Consider the following 21,044-nt stretch of genomic DNA (forward strand, 5'->3'; position numbering starts at 1 on the left):
GATGGATTGGCATGTCAATTCCAATAGTTATAAGAGCTTTCTTCTGAGTGATTTGGAATTAAGACTACAATTCCAGAAAGCTCTTAGGTGAGGTAGCCTTGCTAGCATATCCCTTGAATATCTTCCTCTTAAGAGACTTTGTACTTTTATGAAGTCACTGGGGAAAAAATGAACATGATTCTGTATACAGTCTTGTGCAGAGCATAAAAAGGATAGAAGATTTGAGATCATTCTTTTTTGGACCTGAAAGTATATGTATGTGTGTGTATATATATATATATATATATATATATATATATATATATATATATATATACACATACATGTATGTATTTTGCAGATGGTATGCGCTTAATATGTTTGTAGAACTGAATTGATTTGAAAGTGAGCATTTGATTTCGAAAGTGTGTGATTATTAGCATTTGATTATGGATAATTGTGAACATGCATGAGTATCATACTCTCAGTATATGTGTGCTTATTTCTGTCATAAGTACAATTGTGAGTTTAAGTGAAAGATGAGAATAAATGAATATATAAATGGGGATTCCTGTATGTTTGGTTGTATGAGCATGAGAAAAATTTTGAATTATGTGTGAGTGTTGGTATAAATGAGATTGTGAATATAAATAAGTATAATTTTGAAACTAGGTGTACTGCTCTTTTGAGTCCACATGAGATTGCTGATTATAAGAATAAATATATATGATTTAGTTGTTAATGAAAATGCACTAACATGTTCTTTGTTATACCTTAAGCAATTGTGTATGCTGTGTGTTTTTCAATTTGGGGGATTTTTGTGGTTGAGAATAAATGATATTGTATGTGAATTGATGTGTTTTCAAGTGAGCTTATTACTATTTTAATCAACTGTTGTCCATGATGATTTTTTCTATTTTGGGGTGCATAGGAATACTAAGTTTTTGTCTTTGTATGTATATATGTATATTATATATATACTCTTCTATCTGTATGAATAAGTGTGTGAGTGAGTGTTTGTATCTAAATGTGAGTGACTGTTTTTTATGGTTCCTGTGTGAGTACAACATGAGTACAGAGTATAGCGTGTGTGTGTGTGTATATGAGTGAGTATGTATGTATGTGTTTGAATAGGTGAATTGGATTAAGAAAAATATTAAATAGGTGAGAGGAACTGAAAGGATTAGTTTGAGACTTGAAGGTCTAAAAACCAAGGCTTTATGTTGGAATCAGTCATCTTACAGTTTGCATGAATTTGTAGAGGTAACAAGGATCATCATGGGGGTGAAAGCTGAGTATAACTAGTAAATGTGAATTATACATTATTATATTGTAATCAGTACATCCTCTTACAACTATATTTTATATGTGAAATGTCTGGATGTGGAGAGAAGAATTATTTCATTGAGGGGGAAAAAGAAAATTGGAGCCATAGTCTTCTGGTGAGAGAACATGAGTTCCTTATCACATATAGATGAAGCATATAAAAGAAGACATAAATTTATATCCTAATTGATTAAAAAGCACATTTGCATAGTTGCACATTTAAGCCTATATAGCCAAAGATTTGGAAAAAATCACTGAAATACCTAAATTTTAACCATATAATTCCAAACATATTTATAGTCACACACACATTTAACAGACGTAAATTCCTAGTCACACATACAAATTCACATGCTTCATAAGGATGCATTATCCGTCCCTTTAATATCCCACAAAGCTCAGTAAACTCCTGAATCTAATTCCTTGAGATAGTATAAAGGGAATAGGGTGAAAACCATAGAAGAGGGGAATGGCTCATTCTAAGATGTTTATATTTCCCTCTGGGTTAGGGTGACATCTTATACCTTTTAGCTTTGACACACAGATTGCTCCCAAATCAAATCCTTATGGATAACTGTTGCACTTAATCCTATAACCTTAAATTATTATTTACTCTTTGTTTCTAATCCTTTGTTCTTTCTTTGTAACATGAGCCCTGAGTAGCAGTATTGACAGATCACATATAAGTTCTTTTTATTCCAAAAGAGACTCTGCTGAAGTTTAATAGGCTGAGATAGGAAGTCAACTTTTTCTTGTGTGTGTGTGTGTGTGTGTGTGTGTGTGTGTTTGGTGAGAAAGAGTTTTCTAGACTGTGTTCCTTGATTATCCTGATTACTGACATTGGTGCCAGCTAAAGGATTGGACATTGCTTCCCCTTTTTTAGTACTTTCCCAAAGGTCAGTTCCAGAAAGAACCAGTCCAGTCAGAGGGATTCCAGATATGGTGCTGGGTGTTTTATTGTTTTGCTTGAAAATAGTGGAAAGTTTACATTTACAATTTACATGTGAGGCTTCCATCACTAAAGTCAGGAAAATGAGGAGGGAAAGCTCCATGGTGGGGAACTGGGATAAAGAAAGAAGTGAGATCCTCCAGATCTCTGAAGGAGGGGATCAGAAATATGTGTGTGTGTGTGTGTGTGTGTGTGTGTGTGTGTGTGTGTGTGTGAGAGAGAGAGAGAGAGAGAGAGAGAGAGAGAGAGAGAGAGAGAGAGAGAGAGAGAGAGAGAGAGAGAGAGAGAGATTCTTTTTGCTCTCTCATTTACCCGGGGATGCAGGGATTGTCCTCTGGGAAATTTGGTTTGGAAAGCCCTCATGCAGAACTATGCAGGTACAGGAGTTATTCTTTTGCCATTTTGTTTTCTTCACAGTGAGCTTGCTGTAGACAAAGAAGGTGTTCTTTTCCTTCATTGCTGGGGTGGTATAATAGTTTTCTTCAGGCTCTGGAATGTCGTTGCATTGCCATTCAACAACAATTTCTTGAGGGAAGAAATTTTTTATGAAGCAGATAAGACTAACAGTATCCTTTTGCTTCAACTCATCAGGATGTGGGGCAAAGACATATATATCAGGCATCTTTCTGTCACCTTTGGAAAGAGGAGAAAATATGAGTGTTGCCCTGGAAAGGCCAGGTCTCTCTGTTATAGTATTGTAGATGAATAGACTCTGAGAGTTAAAGGTCCTAAGGTGTGACCACATAACTATCTTCTCCCATCCCAATACACAGGATTTCTTCTTTTTTTTGCACTTTATTGAGCTGACTCTTTTTCTAATCTCAATTCCTTTTACCCTGGAATTTTGTTTTGACTTTTCTTAACAATTTCTTTGTCTCCTTATCCACTGAAGGAAGACATTTTCCCCAAGTCAACTCCCCAGGGTAAAACTCCCCAGGGTTTCTCTCCCACAAAGGAATCCTGACCTTCTCTTTCTTGACTAAGCCTCTGAAACCAGATATTCTTTCTGGCTTTTGAATAGAGAGGCTTAGGATATTTTGACTAATAGAGAAGAAACATTGGAAACAAAGAGTAACTAGTTTTTAATGCAAAAAGATGAGTCTTCCTTCACTTCTCTCTCCTCAAACCACCATATTCTCCCTACTTGGAGGTTTTTCTTAAATTTCCATTTGTTTGTTGTCTATCTTATTCTTTCCTGGTTCTCAGTACACCACTGAATAAATTCTTTCTTGCTCAGAGAATATAAAAGGTTATAGCTTCTAGAGATAAAAACCCTTATGTATGAATTTGTAAGGCTAAGAAACTTATCCTTCTGAAGTCTAGTGCCCCTAAAGCCTGAGAAACTTATTTGTACTTCTCAACGTTTTGAGATATTTATTCTCAATATTTTGAGAATATTCTCAATATTCTCAATATTTTTGTCTAGGAGTATTAGAAGGATCATAGGACTGGAGAGTTGGAAAAGGCCTTATTTTACAGATGAACTAATTGAAGCCTTGGTCACACAGTTAGTAAATGATAGAGGAATTGAAACCAGATCATATGATAACAAATCTAGTATTCTCTTTTCATTACATGCAAAAATTTAGATAAGTTGCAATTTCTTAGGAGTTATAGACTCCCTTATCATTTTATAAATCTTGAGGGCGAAGGACAAACTTGGATTCATTTGTGGCTCCAAGGAGTGCAATCTTCTTACCTGGAGTGTGGGAGATGGTCCTTGTTTCAGGAAATGGTAATTCTTTGTTATCAACTTTACAGGTATACACAGTGCCTTGCAGCCATTCCTTGTGGACTACAGGGAGAGTGCTGACCACCTGAAAGGTCCCATTGTTTTGTTCCTTCTGTGTTGGCCTAGGACTGTCCAGTTTCTTATTATTTTTGAACCAGACAATTTTAACATCTGATGTATCACTCACATCAACCACCATACAGGTGATTTTAGGGGCTCCTGAGAGTGTGAGGGTGTCCTTAGGCTTTGGGGGGAAGATGAATACAGAAGGTCCACCAAAATCACATGCTGAAAAAAGACAGATGTTAAGTCACCAACTCTTCAGGACCCAAAGCATAATGTGCTCAAACTCTTTTGGAGAGATTTAGTCCATCATTCAGACTCCAAATTTGTTCCCAAACTTTACCTATATGCTCATCTCATTCTCACAGAGTTCAACAGGCTCCTGAATAAGAATTCCCTTTGTACCATACACAATGAAAGATCATTTAGCTTTTGTTTGAAGACTTTCATTGAGGGGGAACCCAATTCCTTCTAAAGTATCCATTTTACTTCTGGACTGTCCTGTTAGGAAATTTCTCCTTATATCCAGACTAAATTAAACTCTACAGTTTTGACCATAGATTCTCAATTTTGCCTTCTGGAACTAAGCAGAACAAATAATTAGTGTTCTACATGACAGCCTTTTAAATTGTTGAAAACATATATCATGTCTCTTCCTTTTCTCTCCTTTCCCCCCATCACACAAGGCTTTGCTTCTGTGAGATAAATATCTCCTGTCTCTTTATCCTGTTCTCATATTGTATAACACAATCCCTTTACCATTGTGGTAATTCTCCTGTTTGTCATTATCCTTCCTAAAATGTAGTAACAGAACCTGAATCTGTGTTCAGTATTCAAGGGTGATATGCCCAGGGAGAATACAGTGAGACTACTACTTCCCTGGTCCTGAACTATGTAGCCTGAGATTGCACTGGTTTGGTAGTTGTCATATCATAATTCATATTTATATTAAATTCACTAAAAACTTTAGGTGTTTTTCAGATACAGTGTTTTTCTATCACACTGGACTTTAAGGTTACAACTTGATCTATAAGTGTCACAACCACTTTGCTGTCATAAGCAATTGCTGGAAAATCCTAATATCTTCCCTAAGGATTCTTCTACAGTCTTTAATTCCTAGATATCTTCATTCTTGTCTCTCCATATCATAGAAGGCTTTTAATTGAGCATATGTTCTTGTTTCCAAAGACCTGCTTGTCCTGAGATTCTAGCTATTCCTACCATTTTCCTGACAACCCCAGCTGGTTTCCTGCTCAGTGCTTAGCAAGTTCATGGAGGCAATCTGAGCCACCCACCCTTTCCCTGTTCCAGATACCTGGGCATGTGCAGCATGTACATTCTGGGGGGTTTTTTGAGGAAGTGCTGGGCTCTGAAAAAAGAGAAAAGTAGAAAATAGGGTATGTATGCTTCTTGTGCAAGTTATATTCTCATTTCTATAAGTAGTATTTTCATTCTAAACACTAGGATCATCAGCCTGAATTTGTAAAGAATTCTGACTCACTACTCAACTTCCCTTATTTTTAGTCATCTGTATGTGAATGTTAATGTCTGTAAGGGTAATTGCCTATAAAGGAACAGATGTCTATAATGAGTACTGGATGGTATTATAGGTAATGTTAAATAAGGCAGCCTGGCATAGTGGAAAGAGAATCTGGGTTCAAGTTGTAGCTCTTCTACTTACTAACAGTAGCTACTAAGATGAGCTTTGGCAAATCATCTCTTTTCCTTTGGCCTCAGTTTTCTATTCTATAAAAAAAGGGGGTTGAATTAGATGTCTCTGCTAACATGTGACTTGCTGCCCCATCTTTTGCATCTCTCATCCCCACAGATCTCTAAAACTATAAATGTCCACCCTCTGTCCTGTATTTATTCCCAATTCTCCTCACCAATTTTCTTGTTAATATTTGTGGATGTGGCTTTGTGAACCACATTGCAGATATATGACTGGCTGGGCCAAGTATCTGCAGGAACTGTCAACTGACTGCTCAAGGTGTAGAGTCCTGAGGACTGGAGGACGGAGGGATAGATCTGAATTCCACTGGAGATGGCTCCTGAATTCCATGTCACCATCACAGGCTCAGGGAAGTAGCCTGAAACCAGGCAGGCGAGAGCTACTTGGGAGGAAGTTGTCTGCCCACAATTGGGTGCCAAGGGAAAGACAGTTGGAGCTGTGGGATTGGCTATAAAAAAGACAAGAAAGACTTTGTATTAGAAACACCAATGTGAACTCACTGAGTTTTCAACTTAGATCATAGAGGCAGAGGCAGATTCTGTCTACATAGAATTTTTCCTTCTTTCAGTTATTTCTTATCCCTTTCTTAACTACCAGGCTCCTTCTATTCTTGTAGCACAGTCTTTAACTGCTAATTTTAATCTCTAGTCTCCTCTCTTCAAATCTTCTGGGAAGAGGAGATGGACAATATGGCCATATCTTACAGTTGTGCTATTGGATTGGCAGGACTTTTAGTGGTCATATATTCTAATGGGCTAGTTGGGAAGGAAAAGTGACCCTTATCCTGACCCAGGAGTTTTCTCAGCCCTTATGGTGGGAGGTAATAGTGGTTTTATGGAAAGTGCACAAGACTTGGAGTACCTGGGATTGAATCCCTAGCTCCTCACTCCTAACTGTAGTTAAATTGCATATTAAAACTAAGTTTAAACTCCATAGCTAAAACTAAGGCTTTTTTCCAGATTTCAAATCTGTTATCCTATTAGTTCTGGTGAAAGAACTGGTCTTTATTCTTGAGCTTTTCTCTCTAGCCTTCTTTTTCTTTTTTTTTTTTTCCCCTCTCTACCATTTTATCTTATTACTCTCATTGACTTGTAACTTCCTTACTCCTCAGTTCTGCTCCTCAGTGTTGTTATCTTTGCTCTCTCATCATCCAATTTCCTCTTTCATTTCAGTTTTTGCCCTCTTCAGCTTTTCGTCCCTCACCCTTTAAGCTTGTTGTGAAGCATTGTGGCAAAGTTTGAATTGGAATCAAGAAAACATGGACTGAAATTCCATCTCTGAGAAATTGTATAACCATAATCGCGCTCTTCTCTGAGTCTTAGTTTTCTCATTTGTAAGAAAAGAGGATAATAATATTCATAACCATGTATCTTGAATTTGCTGTGCATAAAATGAGATTATACATTCATCCTCATTTTCTGTGCTCTGTAATCTACCTGCTTGTCCCAGGTGCTGCCTCTTGGTTGTGGAGGACTTTCAAGTCTCTGGTCCCCTCTCATCAGCTGGTACTCCTGTTTCTCTCAGCCTTATGCTTTCAAATCTGTTCCCTTAATAGTCTGCCATTTTGATCTTCTTATCTCTCTTTTCTCTGCTCTGCATTCTATGCTGCATTATGTCTTATATTCCCTGTGCTCTTACTCCTTATGATCCTTGCCTACGTGCCAGCTCGGCTGCCTTGATTAAATCTATACTTCTTGTCCTAATCTTCCCTCTAATTCTATTTTGGTGATATTCTTAGGGATGTATGAGACTGAGAGAGCTTGATCAAAGGGACATGGAACTTGAAATCAGAGAGACTGGTTAAGAGAGCTTGGATGTTTCAGGGAGTGTGATATCATTAAACTAGATTAAGGGATTTGGGTGAGGGGACTATGCTTAGTACCCTGATAGGCCCTGATTTTCACAGACTGACACTATTGGTAATTTTTTTTTTCTGAGGCAATTGGGGTTAAGTGACTCGCCCAGGGTCACACAGCTAGGAAGTGTCACGTGTCTGAGACCAGATTTGAACTCAAGTCCTCCTGTCTTCAGGGCTCGTGCTCTATCTACTGTGCCATTTAGCTGCCTCTACTACTGGTATTTTAGCATTTAGTATTTAGTATTTCTCAGAAGTTGGGAGTAAAGATAATGGAGAGTTTCCTCTCTCAGAGGATCTGAGCCCAGGATCTACAGCTCCTTCATCCTCTTGCCAGTCGGATGTTCAGCTATTCAGTATTATTCTCTCTTCTCTATGTATTCTTTAAACTCAGAGCAAAATCCTTTTTAGTGTTCACATCCCCTTTCTGTAATCTTTCTCATATCTTCATGCTCTGCTTCATTAGTCTCAAATACTGTGCTTCTTGTTACATAACCTCTCTCCCAGCCCAAGTGCTGAACTCTATTTACCTTGTGTTTCCTTCATCTGAGTACCTAAAGCAACTGCCCTTTCATAGCTGAGTCCCCTTTTCAATTCACTTCTCCTTCACTTTGCATTTATCACTCAGCATTTCCATGATCTTCAGGCCTTGTCTCTGAGTATTGCTTCATCAATCTCTATAGTTTTCCCCACAGCACCTAGTCTCTTTCCTCCTATTCCTTGTGTTGCTTTATACTATATTCTAAATTCTCATATTTGAATTTCTTTTCTCCATGATTCCTCAGCTGCTCCTCAGGTTCTGGTACTTACGTGGTCTTAGTTCCTGTGCCTTTGGCTCATTCAGCCCCTATATTCCTGTCTCTCTTGGTGCATGTACTTGTGACTACCTGTTTTCCTTTCCCTTGTTTCCCTAGTATCTTTTATTTTTTCCATTCCTCTTCTCTCACTCTCTTTATCTCTGCAGTTTCCAATGATTTTTTTCCTTTGGGTAAGATTCTTTCATTTCTTCACTTATTTCCCTTAACCCCTGACACTTTTTACTCCTTTCAGACTAGACCCTTAATTCTGCCACTGTCAGACTCAAACATCTAGGATTTAATTCTTGAGCCTCCTGTTAGCTCATATTTTTTCCCTTTCATTATCTTTTCCCCATCATCCATGCTGAACTCTATCCTCTATGCCTTGTGCTGTCTCCTAGTTTGACCCCCTCCCCAGTACTCTTACAATGCTCCAGTGCTCTACTGGTACAAACCTCATACCTCTTGCTACTTTTTGTACTGTTCTACTAGCAGCACCTATTTTCATAGCCAGCTGTACTCCTACAGTTTTTTATAGTGCATTCCTCTCTTGATAAGTTCACTTCTTCCAGTTAACTATTCATCTTCTACCCTCCCTCTTATACTTCTTTGGAACCCATACCTCTATTCATTTAGCTTTCTTAGGACTTCCTTGCGTTGTCCTTTAGTTTAAGGCTCCTTGATTCCCTAAAGCCTTCATAGCTTATTCTTTCAGTTCACTTAATTTCCTAAATTGTGCCTTGTCAAAATTTGTGTCCCTTGGGCTACAGAATATCCTGGCCAAGAAATCCTCTGCCAGCTTATTCACACCTGGTCCTTAGATCATACTCTGTTTCCTTGGCTTAGTATCACCATGTTCTGCAAGTTGTGTTCCAGAAAGCCCTGCTTGCTAATCTTCTGTGGCATCTGCAGTATTCTCTGTGTCCTTCCCTTTTCCCTTATATCATTTTTACACCTTAGCTAGTGGCTTCAGAGTCTTTTCTAGATAAGATTCTGTTCCTCAAGGAACCAAGGTTCCTTGGTACCTATAGTACCCACAAGGTATGCTTCCATTACCCACTCAGTTGCCATGCCCTATTTTAGTTTTTGTATCCTGAACTCCTTCAATTCATATGTCCTTATGCCTGTAAGCTTCTATGTCCACATCCTCCTTAGCAACTTGGGTTATATCCCTTTCAGTTCTTGTATCTTGATAGCTTTCATCTCCTAGGACCCTGATTTCCTGATTCTTCAATTCTGTGTCCAGACTCTGTTCTGATCAATACTCTACTCCCAATCAGATTATCTCTTGCCATTTCTCTTTATTTAGGCACTCTTCCTCCTTTATTCTTGTTCTCCTCTCTTGTATTTTATCTTTTCCTCTCCCATCCATCCTAGGAGTTCTGTCCTGTTAGACTCCATTTCTCTTAGATATAGCCCCTGGATCTTAAAGTGTCCTAGTCTAGATAATCATCAGCTCAGATCACATTTTTTCTTTTAGACTTTTATGTTCAGATTCCTTCTCCTTGCCTCTACTCTGACCTGATTCAGCCCATCAGTATCTGATACTCCCTTCTTGTATCTCTGTATTTAAATAGTTCAAGCTTTATATTTGCTACCTCCTTACACCTTGTCTTTTCAATTTTTTTGTCCATTACTTGCCAAGTTTCTCTAAACCCTAGACTGTAATACCTGGTTTAAGACTAGCATAACATCTTTATTTCTGTGTCTCATGTTCTACATCCCCTATCATTGCTGGATGGCTATCATTGTTCCCTGTTCTGCCTTTATTTAGCTTTTTTAATCTCTTTTTTAATTAACATTGTTGTGTATTTAAATTCACAATCCTTCACTGTTCTGTGCTAAAGCATCTTGTACTTCATGACCCTTCTGAACTGGAATTTGGTTTATTCCTAATCCATAGACATGGCAATACAAATTTACCTCTAATCCTCTTCCAACTTAAGTGCCAGACTCCCTGCCCTCTTAACTTCATTCTTCTTCCTACTACATGCCAGTGTCTACTTTCAGGTGTATACAGTTCACTCACCTTTCTCTGAAAATTCACCTTTCTCTTTGGTCTCTAGAAAGCAAAAAAGGGGCAAGTCTGCCCAAACCTACATGATTGACTTACCCAAGAGCTTTTCCAAATGGATGGGGTTTCACATCGCGCTGAGGTTGAGTTTAGGTAAAGAAAAACATCAGTCGGGTTCTCTGGCTGCTGCATTGAATTTTCTCCACTCCTATGGTTTGTCTGTTCTCTGCTGGGCCCTCCTGTCTTACTCAGTTATCAGTTTCCCCTTTCCAAGAGTTAGTAGGAGAGGTGTGAAAATATCTCTACATCATTGCCTCACAGTCTAAAAATGGGATTGAAACCCAATGGGGCATTTGAGTCCTGCCAGTTCCTTTTTTCTCTGTACATGGTCTGTCTCATGGGACTTTTGTGAGAATGAGATCATAGAGGTCAAGAGCTGGAGGTTTGTGGAGGTTTCCACAAAGAAAATGGGTGTGGGTGTGGATGTTGGTATGTATGAGGGATGGGAAGCCCCTGTGGCTACTGTTCTGGGGCCAGTATCACAGAGACATGGGGAGAGAAGCTGAAAGCTTGTAAAAGCTTTTTACCAGAAAAGCCATATGCCAAGTAACCAGATGTCAGTGTGGGTACTGAATCCAAACTTAGGGGATTCTCCTATGTTTGTCTCCTTTGTAACCCTGGGCTACCAGTTGTCTAGATTCTTGAAGCACTACATCATGTTTATGTCCTTCTGAGATCCCTTTGCACATAGCTACCAATGAAATGTAGGATTCTGGGATAATAGATTTAGAGCTGAAAGAGAACTTAGGAGTCTAACTCCCTTTATCTTATAGATGAGCAAACTGATGGATGTTTTTCTTCTTTGAATACCATTCTCTGTTTTTCCCCACTCATCTATTTTCTTTAAAAATTTTGTTACATATTTTCCGATTACATGAAAAAGAATCTTTCAACAATAGTTTTGAAAATTTTTGAGTTCCAAATTTTCTTCCTCCCTTTCATCCTTTCCCCATTCTTAAGGAGGTAAACATTTTGATTTCAATTATACATATGAGGTCATGTCAAACATATTTCCCTATTAGTTGTGTTGGCAAAACACAAAATAAAAATAAAAACCATAAAGTAAAAAAGAAAAAAACCCAATAATCTTCATTCTGCATTCAGAGTTCACCAGCTCTTTCTCTGGAAGACATATCATTTTTAAGCATGGGTTCTTTGGAATTGTCTTGGTGTTATCTTGATCAGATAACTAAGTCTTATTTAGTCGATCATTCTTACAATATTGCTATGCAATGTTTTCTTGGCATTGCTCACTTCACTTCGCTTAAATATATATAAATCTCCTAGGGTTTTTTTTTTTTTAAACTATCCAATTTATCATTTCCCATTGCACAATAGTACTTTATCCTATTCATTTACCACATTGTTCAGCCATTCCCAAATGATGGGCAAATGATTTCCAAATGATCCTTGATTTCCAATTCTTTGTTATGAATATTTTTGTATGGATACATTCCTTTTCCTTTTCTTTCATTTCTAATGTTGATTAGTTCATAATTCCATCCCCAGAGCATTAGTGTCCCAAATTTGACTCAATTTTCTATTTAGATATGCTATTGATGTTAAAAAATGGAACATGGATATAATCACTTCATTAGGAAGTTTAATTGATGTAAGTCATCATGAGAAGATCTACAAACCCTCAGGTCACCTCAGCCAGCATACACTTGCCTTCCTTCTCAGAGGAAGAGAAATAATAGCCAAGAGTAATACCAGTTTAGATTATAAACTGGTAAAATGTTTTGGAAGTGGATGGTGAAATAATAATATTATCTCCAAAAGCAGTAGCAGAGAGAAAAAAGAACCTTGCATAAAGTTTGGTAAGAAAGACACAATTAGATCATCCTATGACCATTAAATATGAAAGTTCAATAATAAGAAAAATTGAAAATATATCATCAAGATCTTAGTAATAAATTGTTCTTTCAATCAAAGACAATAGAATTGCTACAATTTGGACACAAACATTGTGATGAGACTACTGGTGTAAAATATCCTGGGGTCAAGCTTTTTCACCATTTCCTAATGATACGGTGTGTATAAAATTCAATTCAATTCCTGAATTGAAAACCTTGTAATTTTTACTTGGATGGTTTTGGTGAAGGAGAGTTTAGAAATGAGGGGACAATGAGATAACTGGTTATGAGTGGATACTTTATTTTCTGTTCTCAAATATTAGCTTTGAATGGAGGACAACCAAAGGCATTTTATACTATGACTTAATGACAGCTCTTTGTACTCAGAAAGGATGGAGAAGACATCAAAATAATCATATCAGGATAAGTTTTATAGTTGTTGCCTCCATCTTTTTTTTTTTTTTTTTTTTTTTTTTTTAGTTAGGAAGTGTTTTTTAAATCTGGTTTGCAGTTTGCCAATTTATTCATAGAACTCGTTTATATTGGCTCTTACTAAACAGAACTAGGAGATTTGGCTCTGGAGACAAGCACTGCTATCAGTTCAGAACATCAGATGAAATATTCTCCCATGTCTTCTGTCACTGAAGTTCTTGCTTGAGTAAAACTATTATCAGGGTACCATAAGACCATATTAAACAGACTAGTGAGTAAATCAGAGTACTAGAAACCACTAATATTTGGGTAAATTTAACTCTTCTAGGATTGGAAGAGTCATTTTAACTGGACTTAGTAATCCTTTACCATACTTTCAATCAACCAAAATGGGAAAAAATGGAAAAATATTAAAATATTGTATCAGCATCTGACTCAGAAAGCCTGTGGAATATATAAAAAAACAGAAATGGGTCCTCTTTTGATTAATGACTGGATGCTATGAAAACTGGAAAAGATTGAAGTATGCAAATATCATGAGGACATTGATAGTGTGGGCCTTGATTTGTTGTAGTAGTCTTATCTAGATATTTCTCTCTATATATAATATGCACACATGTACACATAGAGCATATCATTGGTGTGATAGTTTACAGAATAAATATCAACAAGAGACAAATGTTTCTTTTATTATATCTTATATTCAAGGAGTGAATGATAACTTGTTCTATATAGAAATGTAAAAATTATTTTATTTTGCTTCTTGTCATATGACAGATATTAATTTTATACATATATGTAAGATATTTTAAATTTATGTTGTTTTATTTCTACCAGTTGTAAAATTATTTAGGAGAAAGTTCCAAAGTGAACCATTATTTGTCATATTGCCTGTTGCTTCCTTACTCTGTTTGGGATTTGGTTTGTTGTTCAGTCTTTCTACTGTGTTATAACCCCAGGATTTGTCCATGGAGTTTTCTTGGCAAAAATACTAGAATGGTTTGCCATTTCCTTTTTCAATGTACCTTATAATTCTCTTGGATCTCTTATGTCAAATTTTCTATTAAATCTAGGTATTTTTTTTTTTGCAACAAAATACTGAAAATCTGGTAATTTATTTAATGTCCATTTTCCTTTTTCATTCACGATTATTCTCTTAATTTTGCTGGATATGATATTTTCAGCTGTCCCCCTTGTTCTTTTTCTCTTTGATATATAGTATTACAGCATTTGCAGCCTCTTAATGTATCTGCTATTAGGTCTTGTGTGATTCTAATATACCTTATTTAAATAGATTCTTTTTCTTGTTGCTTGTAATATTTTCTCCTTGATTTGGGGATTTTGAAATTTGGCTATAATTGTTTTCTCATGGGATCTCTTTCTGATGGTGATTGGTGGATTTCTTCTATTTTTAGTTTCTTGTAGTGTTCTAACATTGCAGAACAATTCAAAAATATTTTTTTGTATTATTGTATCAAGATTCTTTTTTATTGTAGTTTTTAGGTAGTCTAATTATTCTTATGTTTTCTCTTCTTGATGTTTCTCCAGATTTTTTGTTTTTCTTATGAAATATCTCACATTCTCTTGTATTTTTCCATCCTTTGTATTTTGCTTTATTATTTCTCCTTCTTTTATAATTTCATTGGCTTACCATTACCCAATTCTAATTTTCAAATATCATTTTGTTTCTTAAGATTCTGAGTTTCCTTTTCTAGTTGGTTGATTTTTTTTTTTTTTTGTATAATCTTGTTTTTCTTGTTCTTATTTATTTATTTATTTTTGTTTTTCCTCAGTCTCTCTCATATGATTTAAAAAATCTTTCTAGATCTTTTATGAATTCTTATTAGTCTGGTGATTATTTAACATTATTCTTTGGGAAGAGACTTTTTTTAACTTCAGTATTCTCTTCTGAAGATGAACCCAGAATTTGGAATTTTCTGATTTATTCCACCATCTTCCCAGAATCATCTCCTGAGTTATAGCTTTTACATGGGAATGAATAACTCAGATATAAGAGAGAAATTAGGAACAAAAGGCCAATCACAGAAGATTCAGTACAAAAAAAAATACAAAAAAAGTCAAATGAGTGTGAAAAGGAGAAGAAAATTCCTTTGAAATTGTTTGCTTCAAGAAGTTGTATGCTTCTGGGAAGTATTTTTCCTTGGAAATTCTTGTCATTGACTGTTGTGCAAAACTTAAATTTTTCTAAACTCAGAGGCATGCAGATTTGCAGAGATAGTTCTTCCAGTTGATGCATTTTTCAGGTTCCAAGCCACTTTAATGCTGCCTAAGCTTGTTATTAATAGAACTCAGTATGACAAAGTAGAACCTTAAAAAACTTAATCACAGTTTCCTTAAAGGAATTAATTCATAAGGTAAAACTACACGGGAGAATATCAAGTTAAGTTATAATTAGTTTATATGAAATTTTAGACAATTCAGTCTCACATACCATTTATTCTTTACTTGAACCTTGTATATCTCATGGATATAGGCTATTAATAGGACTTGACTTACAAAATAAGCCCTTTTTTCTCTTAAAGAAAGAAAAAGAGAATTCTAACAGGAAAAAAACCCCATGATTTTAAAACACTTTTTTATATAATATTCTTTTTCAAAAAATAGTATTTTATTTTTTCCAACATATGCAAAGATAGTTTTAACATTCATGTTTGCAAAATCTTGTTTTCCAAATTTTTCTCCCTCTGTCCCTTATGTTGCTACTCCTTAGTAAATCAAGCAATCTGATGTGGCCTAAACAAAGGCAATTCTTTTAAACATACTTAGATATATGTCATGCAGCACAAGAAAAATCAGATGAAAAGGAATAAAAAACAGGAGAAAGAAAAACAAAAGCAAACAAACAATAACAAAAAGATGAAAATACTATGCTTTGATCCACATTTAGTCTCTGTAGTTCTCTCTGGATGAATGGATGGTACTTTCCCTTAAAAGTCTTGTAATTGCCTTCAATCATCTCACTATTGAAAAGAGCCAAGTACATCACAATTGATCATCATATAATCTTGTTTTACCGTGTACAGTGTTCTCTTGGTTCTTCTCACTTCTCTCAGAATCAATTCATGTAAATCTTGCCAGGCTTTTCTGAAATCAGCCTTCTCATCATTTCATATAGAGAACAATAATATTCCATTACATTCATATACCATAACTTATTCAACCACTCCCCAACTTCTCGATGAGTGTTCATTCAGTTTTCAGTTCCTTGCCACTACAAAAAGGGCTGCTACAAACATTTTTGCATATGTGAGTTCTTTTCCCTTTTTTATGACTTCTTTGGGATATAGATACAGTAGAAATACTACTAGATTAAAGGGTATGCAGTTTGATAGCCCTTTGGGCATAATTCCAAATTGTTCTCTAGAATGGTCAGATCATTTCAAATCTCCACCAACAAAGCATTAGTGTTCAAGTTTTCTAATATCCCTTCCAACATTTCTTATATATATATTTTTTGTCATATTAGCAATCTGTGAAGTATGAAATGGTACTTCAGAGTCATCTTAATTTGCATTTCTCTAATCAAGTGGTTTGAAGCATTTTTTCATTTGAATAGAAATGGTTTTAATTTCTTTATCTTTTGTTATGGGCCAGAACTCTAACTTGAAACAAGGATTCTTACAAGGTGCTAATTCAGTGGAATTGATGAGACAATGGTTATCTAGTTTAGCATGGTGATTAATAGTTCTCTAAGTTCAGTATGATTGATTTAATCTTACAACAAATAATGGTTTCCTAGAGATAAAATGATTGGTTTATACTCAGTGTAGAGCATGTAAGCCAAGGTTGGAGCCAAGGAGAGAGATTCATTTCACCTTTGGTCAGGCTCCTAGTAGCTCTCCTGGGGAACTGAGAGACAGATTCATTCATCCCATCTCACACCACCTTAGTGGCAGGGTTCCCCTCCTTAGCTTCTTCACTGAATCCAAGACTCTGGAAGGCCTTTAAGAAAGCTAATTGGGCCCCAGGAAAGGAGATAAGACTTTGAAAGAGATAATAAAGAATTTGGACTTTAACACCTGGCTAGTCTTGTGGTGAAAGGAAGGCTGCCCCAAGACCTCCAGAAAACCACTGAGAACACTACATCCTTTGACCATTTATCAATTGGAGAATGGCTTGGCTTGGAAAGATTTATGTGAACTGATGCTGAGTGAAATAAGCAGAACCATGAATATTAAGCAGAACCAGGAATACATTGTACACAATAACAATAAGAATTTGTGATGATCAACTATAAAAAATTTGGTTCTTCTCAGTGGTTCAGTGATTCAAAGCAATCCCAATAAACTCTAGACAGAAAATGCCATCCACATCCAGAAAAAGAATTAAAGAGAGACTGAATGTAAATCAACACTTGTTATGTTTACTTCTTTTTGCTGTTTTTTTTTTTTTCTTCAATGGCTTTTCTTTTTTGCTCTGATTTCTCTCTCTCAGCATGATTCATAAAGCAATCTATGGCAAAAAATAAATTAATAAAAAAGAAATGGCAAGCACAAAGCTCTTAGGAAAAAAAAACTGGAAAGACTTATTTGAGCTGATACAAAGTGAAATGAGCAGAATTAGGACGTCATATATTGTTACTCAGCAATATGATGATCCAAGGCAATTCTGGAGGACTAATGATGAAAAATTCTTTCCACCTCTAGAGAAAAAACTGGAGTCTGAATGTATATTGAAGTGTTCTTTTTGCTTTCTTTTTCATGTTTTTTTTTTTTTTTTGATCTACATTTTCTTTCACAACTGGACTAATATGGAAATATGTTTTACATGATTGCACATGTATAACCTAAATTAAATTTCTGGTCTTCTCAATGAGGGAGGAGACAGGAAGGAGAAAAAAAAGAATTTAAAATTTTATTTAATTAAAATTTTTATTTACCAATTTTCAATATTTACTTTTATAATATTTTGATTCCCATTATTTTTCTTTCTATTTCCCCCCCCCCTCTTTCCCAAGATAGCAATCAATCTGTATAGGTTATACATACATAATCATATTAAATATGTTTCTATGTATATTTGGGAAAGAATCAGAATAAAATAGAAAAATCATGAGAAAAAAAAAAGTAAAAATACTATAATTTGATCTGCACATTCCATATTTTTTCCTCTGCATATTGATAGCATTTTTCATCATGACTCTTTTGGAATTGTATTGCTGAAAAGAGCAAAAATTAATATAAAAGTTGATCATCTGCCAAATGTTGCTGTTGCTGCAAACAATGTTCTGTTGGTTTTGCTCATTTTGCTCATCACCAGGAACTCAAAATTTTAAAACAAATTTTAAAAAGTTTTTACATGTAATTGGGGAAAATAAAATATTAAATTGTTAAAAAATATAATTGTGAAATGTTTAATGAAATAAATAAAAATACAATAAAAAGATAGGGTATCTTAAATCACAGAGGATCTCTTTAGATATCTCTTTAGATATCTAAATATCTTTAGATATCCCCCAAAGTGATCAATTTTATCTTTGATAAGGCTTCACATGAAACACTTGGACTACCTTATCCCCTATTAACCTGAAAGCTGGGTATGTTATATTTGACCACTCCTGCAAAGTTCTTAGGTAACCTCAAGGGAGTTAAAATATTTAAAGTATCCTACCAATGGCTTTGACTTCATTTTTTGTTTCTTTCATTAGAATGTAAGAATTGTAAGTAGGGACTTCCGGCCAAGATGGCGGCGTGGAGGCAGACAGCTGCTTGAGCTCCTCGTTTTCTCTCAGAACTTACTTCATGACAAGTCTCTGACTTAATGCTTGACCCAGAAAGAAATCCACAAATAATCACCAAGAGAAGACATCCTTGAAAGTCGCCAGAAAAGGTCTGTGTTTGCTCGGGGGAGGGTCAATCAGACTGGGCGCAGACTGAGGGCAGGCAGCCAGAGCGAGACAGGCAGCTCACACAGCTCAGACTGGAGGGGGAGGGGTGTGATCTCTGCCGTTTCTGTGAAAGGGCTTTTGCCCCAGTGTGGATGCTCCGTCTTGGCAGCAAGCCAGGAGCAGCAGAGAGGGTGTAAACACCGGAGGTGAAGATTAAAACCCCAGAAAGCCAGCGTCTCTCAGAGCCCGGCCACCCCCAACCCCCACCTGCACTGACTCCATGCGTTCTCGGAGCCTCAGAGCGCAGACTCAGTACAGTCATTGCTGTTCTGTTAGTGGCTCTCTGCTGCCCTACCCCCAGTCTGTAGAGGAAGCCAATTAATACCATACAGCCCCATCCCCCCTAAAAAACAGACCAACTGTTTCTCTTGTCAATTTATTTTCTTCCATTCCTGCTCTGACAAAATGAACAAAAAATTCAAAAGGGCTCTAACCATTGACAGCTTCTGTGTGGAGAGGGAGCAGACTTCAAATGCTGAGGAGACTAGGAACAGACTGTCCCCAGATGTATCCCCTGGGAGGGATATAAGCTGCTCCTCAATACAAAAGAACCTCATAGAGGAAATCAAAAAGGCTCTCACAAGAGAGCTGGAAGAGAAATGGGAAAAGGAAAGGGAAGCTTGGCAAGAGAGCCTGGAGAAGTCATCCCATGCATTCAAAGACAGAGTGGATAAAGAAATCAAATCATTGAGAAACAAGATTAGTGAGCTGGAAAAGGTAAACAACTCCAAGGAAAACGGGATTAGTGAGCTGGAAAAAGAAATCAGCTCTCTAAAAAATAAAATGGATAAAATGGAAAAAAATTCCATAGAAGATAAAAACTCAATTGGACAATTACAAAGAGATATAAAAAAAGTGAGTGAAGAAAATATATCATTGAAAATTAGACTGGAACAAGTAGAAATGAATGACTCAAGGAGAAACCAAGAGGTAGTCAAGCAAAACCAGAGAAATGAAACAATTGAAAAGAATGTCAAGTACCTTACCAGAAAGACAACAGACCTGGAAAACAGATCCAGGAGAGACAATTTGAGAATAATCGGACTCCCTGAAAAATGGGAGGAAAAAAGGAGCTTGGACACTATTTTCGAGGAAATTATCAAAGAGAACTGCCCAGACATTCTGGAAACAGAGGGTAAAATAGACATTGAAAAAATTCATCGATCACCTACTGAAAGGGACCCTAAAATCAAAACGCCAAGAAATATAGTGGCCAAGTTCAAGAACCATCAGACAAAGGAAAAGATATTGGAAGCTGCTAGAAAAAAACAATTCAGATATGGAGGATCCACAATAAGGATAACCCAGGATCTAGCAGCGTCCACATTAAAAGAATGCAGGGCCTGCAACATGATATTCCGAAAGGCTAAGGAACTTGGTATGCAGCCAAGAATAACTTACCCAGCAAGAATGAGCATTGTTTTCCAGGGAAGAAGATGGACATTTAACGAAATAAATGAATTCCATCTATTTTTGATGAAAAAACCAGACCTACATAAAAGGTTTGATCTTCAAATACAGAACTCAAGAGATTTCTAAAAAGGTAAAAAGAAATCTTGAGAACTATACTTCTGTCAAAAAAATATGTAAAGAACATATGTACAATTTGTCTTAGAAACTAGAGGTGGAAAGGAGATTATATCATAAAAAAGTGTAAAGTGGTGGTACTACATCTCATGAAGAGGCAAAGGTAACCTATTATATCTGAGAGAAAGAAAGGAGGGAGATGAACATAGCGTGTATCAATAGACATATTCGATTTATGGTGAAACTTCTTCCACTTCATTGAAAAGTGAAAGGGAAGGAGTAAGCTAAGGGGAAGGGAATACAGTAATTTCGAGGAAAAGGGGTAAAATAAGGGGAGGATCTTTAAGGTGGGGGAGGGATCCTAAAAAGGGAGGGCTGTGAAAAGCAAGTGGTGTTCACCAGTTTAATACTGGATAGGAGGGTAAAAGGGAAGGAAAGGGGAAAAGCATAAGCAGGGGTTAATAGGATGGCAAGCAATATAGAATTAGTCCTTCTAACCATAAATGTGAATGGGGCAAACTGCCTCATAAAGAGGAAGCAGTTAGTAGACTGGATTAAAAGTCAGAATCCTACTATATGTTGTTTACAGGAAACACACCTGAAACAGGGTGAGACATTCAAACTAAAGGTAAAAGGGTGGAGCAGAATCTATTATGCCTCAGGCAAAACCAAAAAAGCAGGAGTAGCCATCCTCATCTCAGATCAAGCAAAAACAAAAATTGATCTAATTAAAAGAGATAAGGAAGGGCATTATATCCTGCTAAAGGGCAGCATCAATAATGAAGCAGTATCAATATTAAACATATATGCACCA

General features: G+C 36.3%; 1 gene segment (V, D, J or C); it reads right to left on the reverse strand.

The window, feature by feature from the left end:
* Window positions 1-2,236: 2,236 nt before the first annotated feature.
* On the reverse strand, window positions 2,237-10,777 carry LOC141556468 (immunoglobulin gamma-1 heavy chain-like). The segment is given in 5 exon segments: window positions 2,237-2,887; window positions 3,954-4,274; window positions 5,365-5,418; window positions 5,936-6,229; window positions 10,547-10,777. Coding segments are annotated over 4 exon segments (888 nt in total).
* Between the last annotated feature and the right edge of the window lie 10,267 nt (window positions 10,778-21,044).

Source organism: Sminthopsis crassicaudata, chromosome 2 (genome assembly GCF_048593235.1).
Source record: "Sminthopsis crassicaudata isolate SCR6 chromosome 2, ASM4859323v1, whole genome shotgun sequence".
In the NCBI taxonomy this organism is placed as follows: Eukaryota; Metazoa; Chordata; class Mammalia; order Dasyuromorphia; family Dasyuridae; genus Sminthopsis; species Sminthopsis crassicaudata.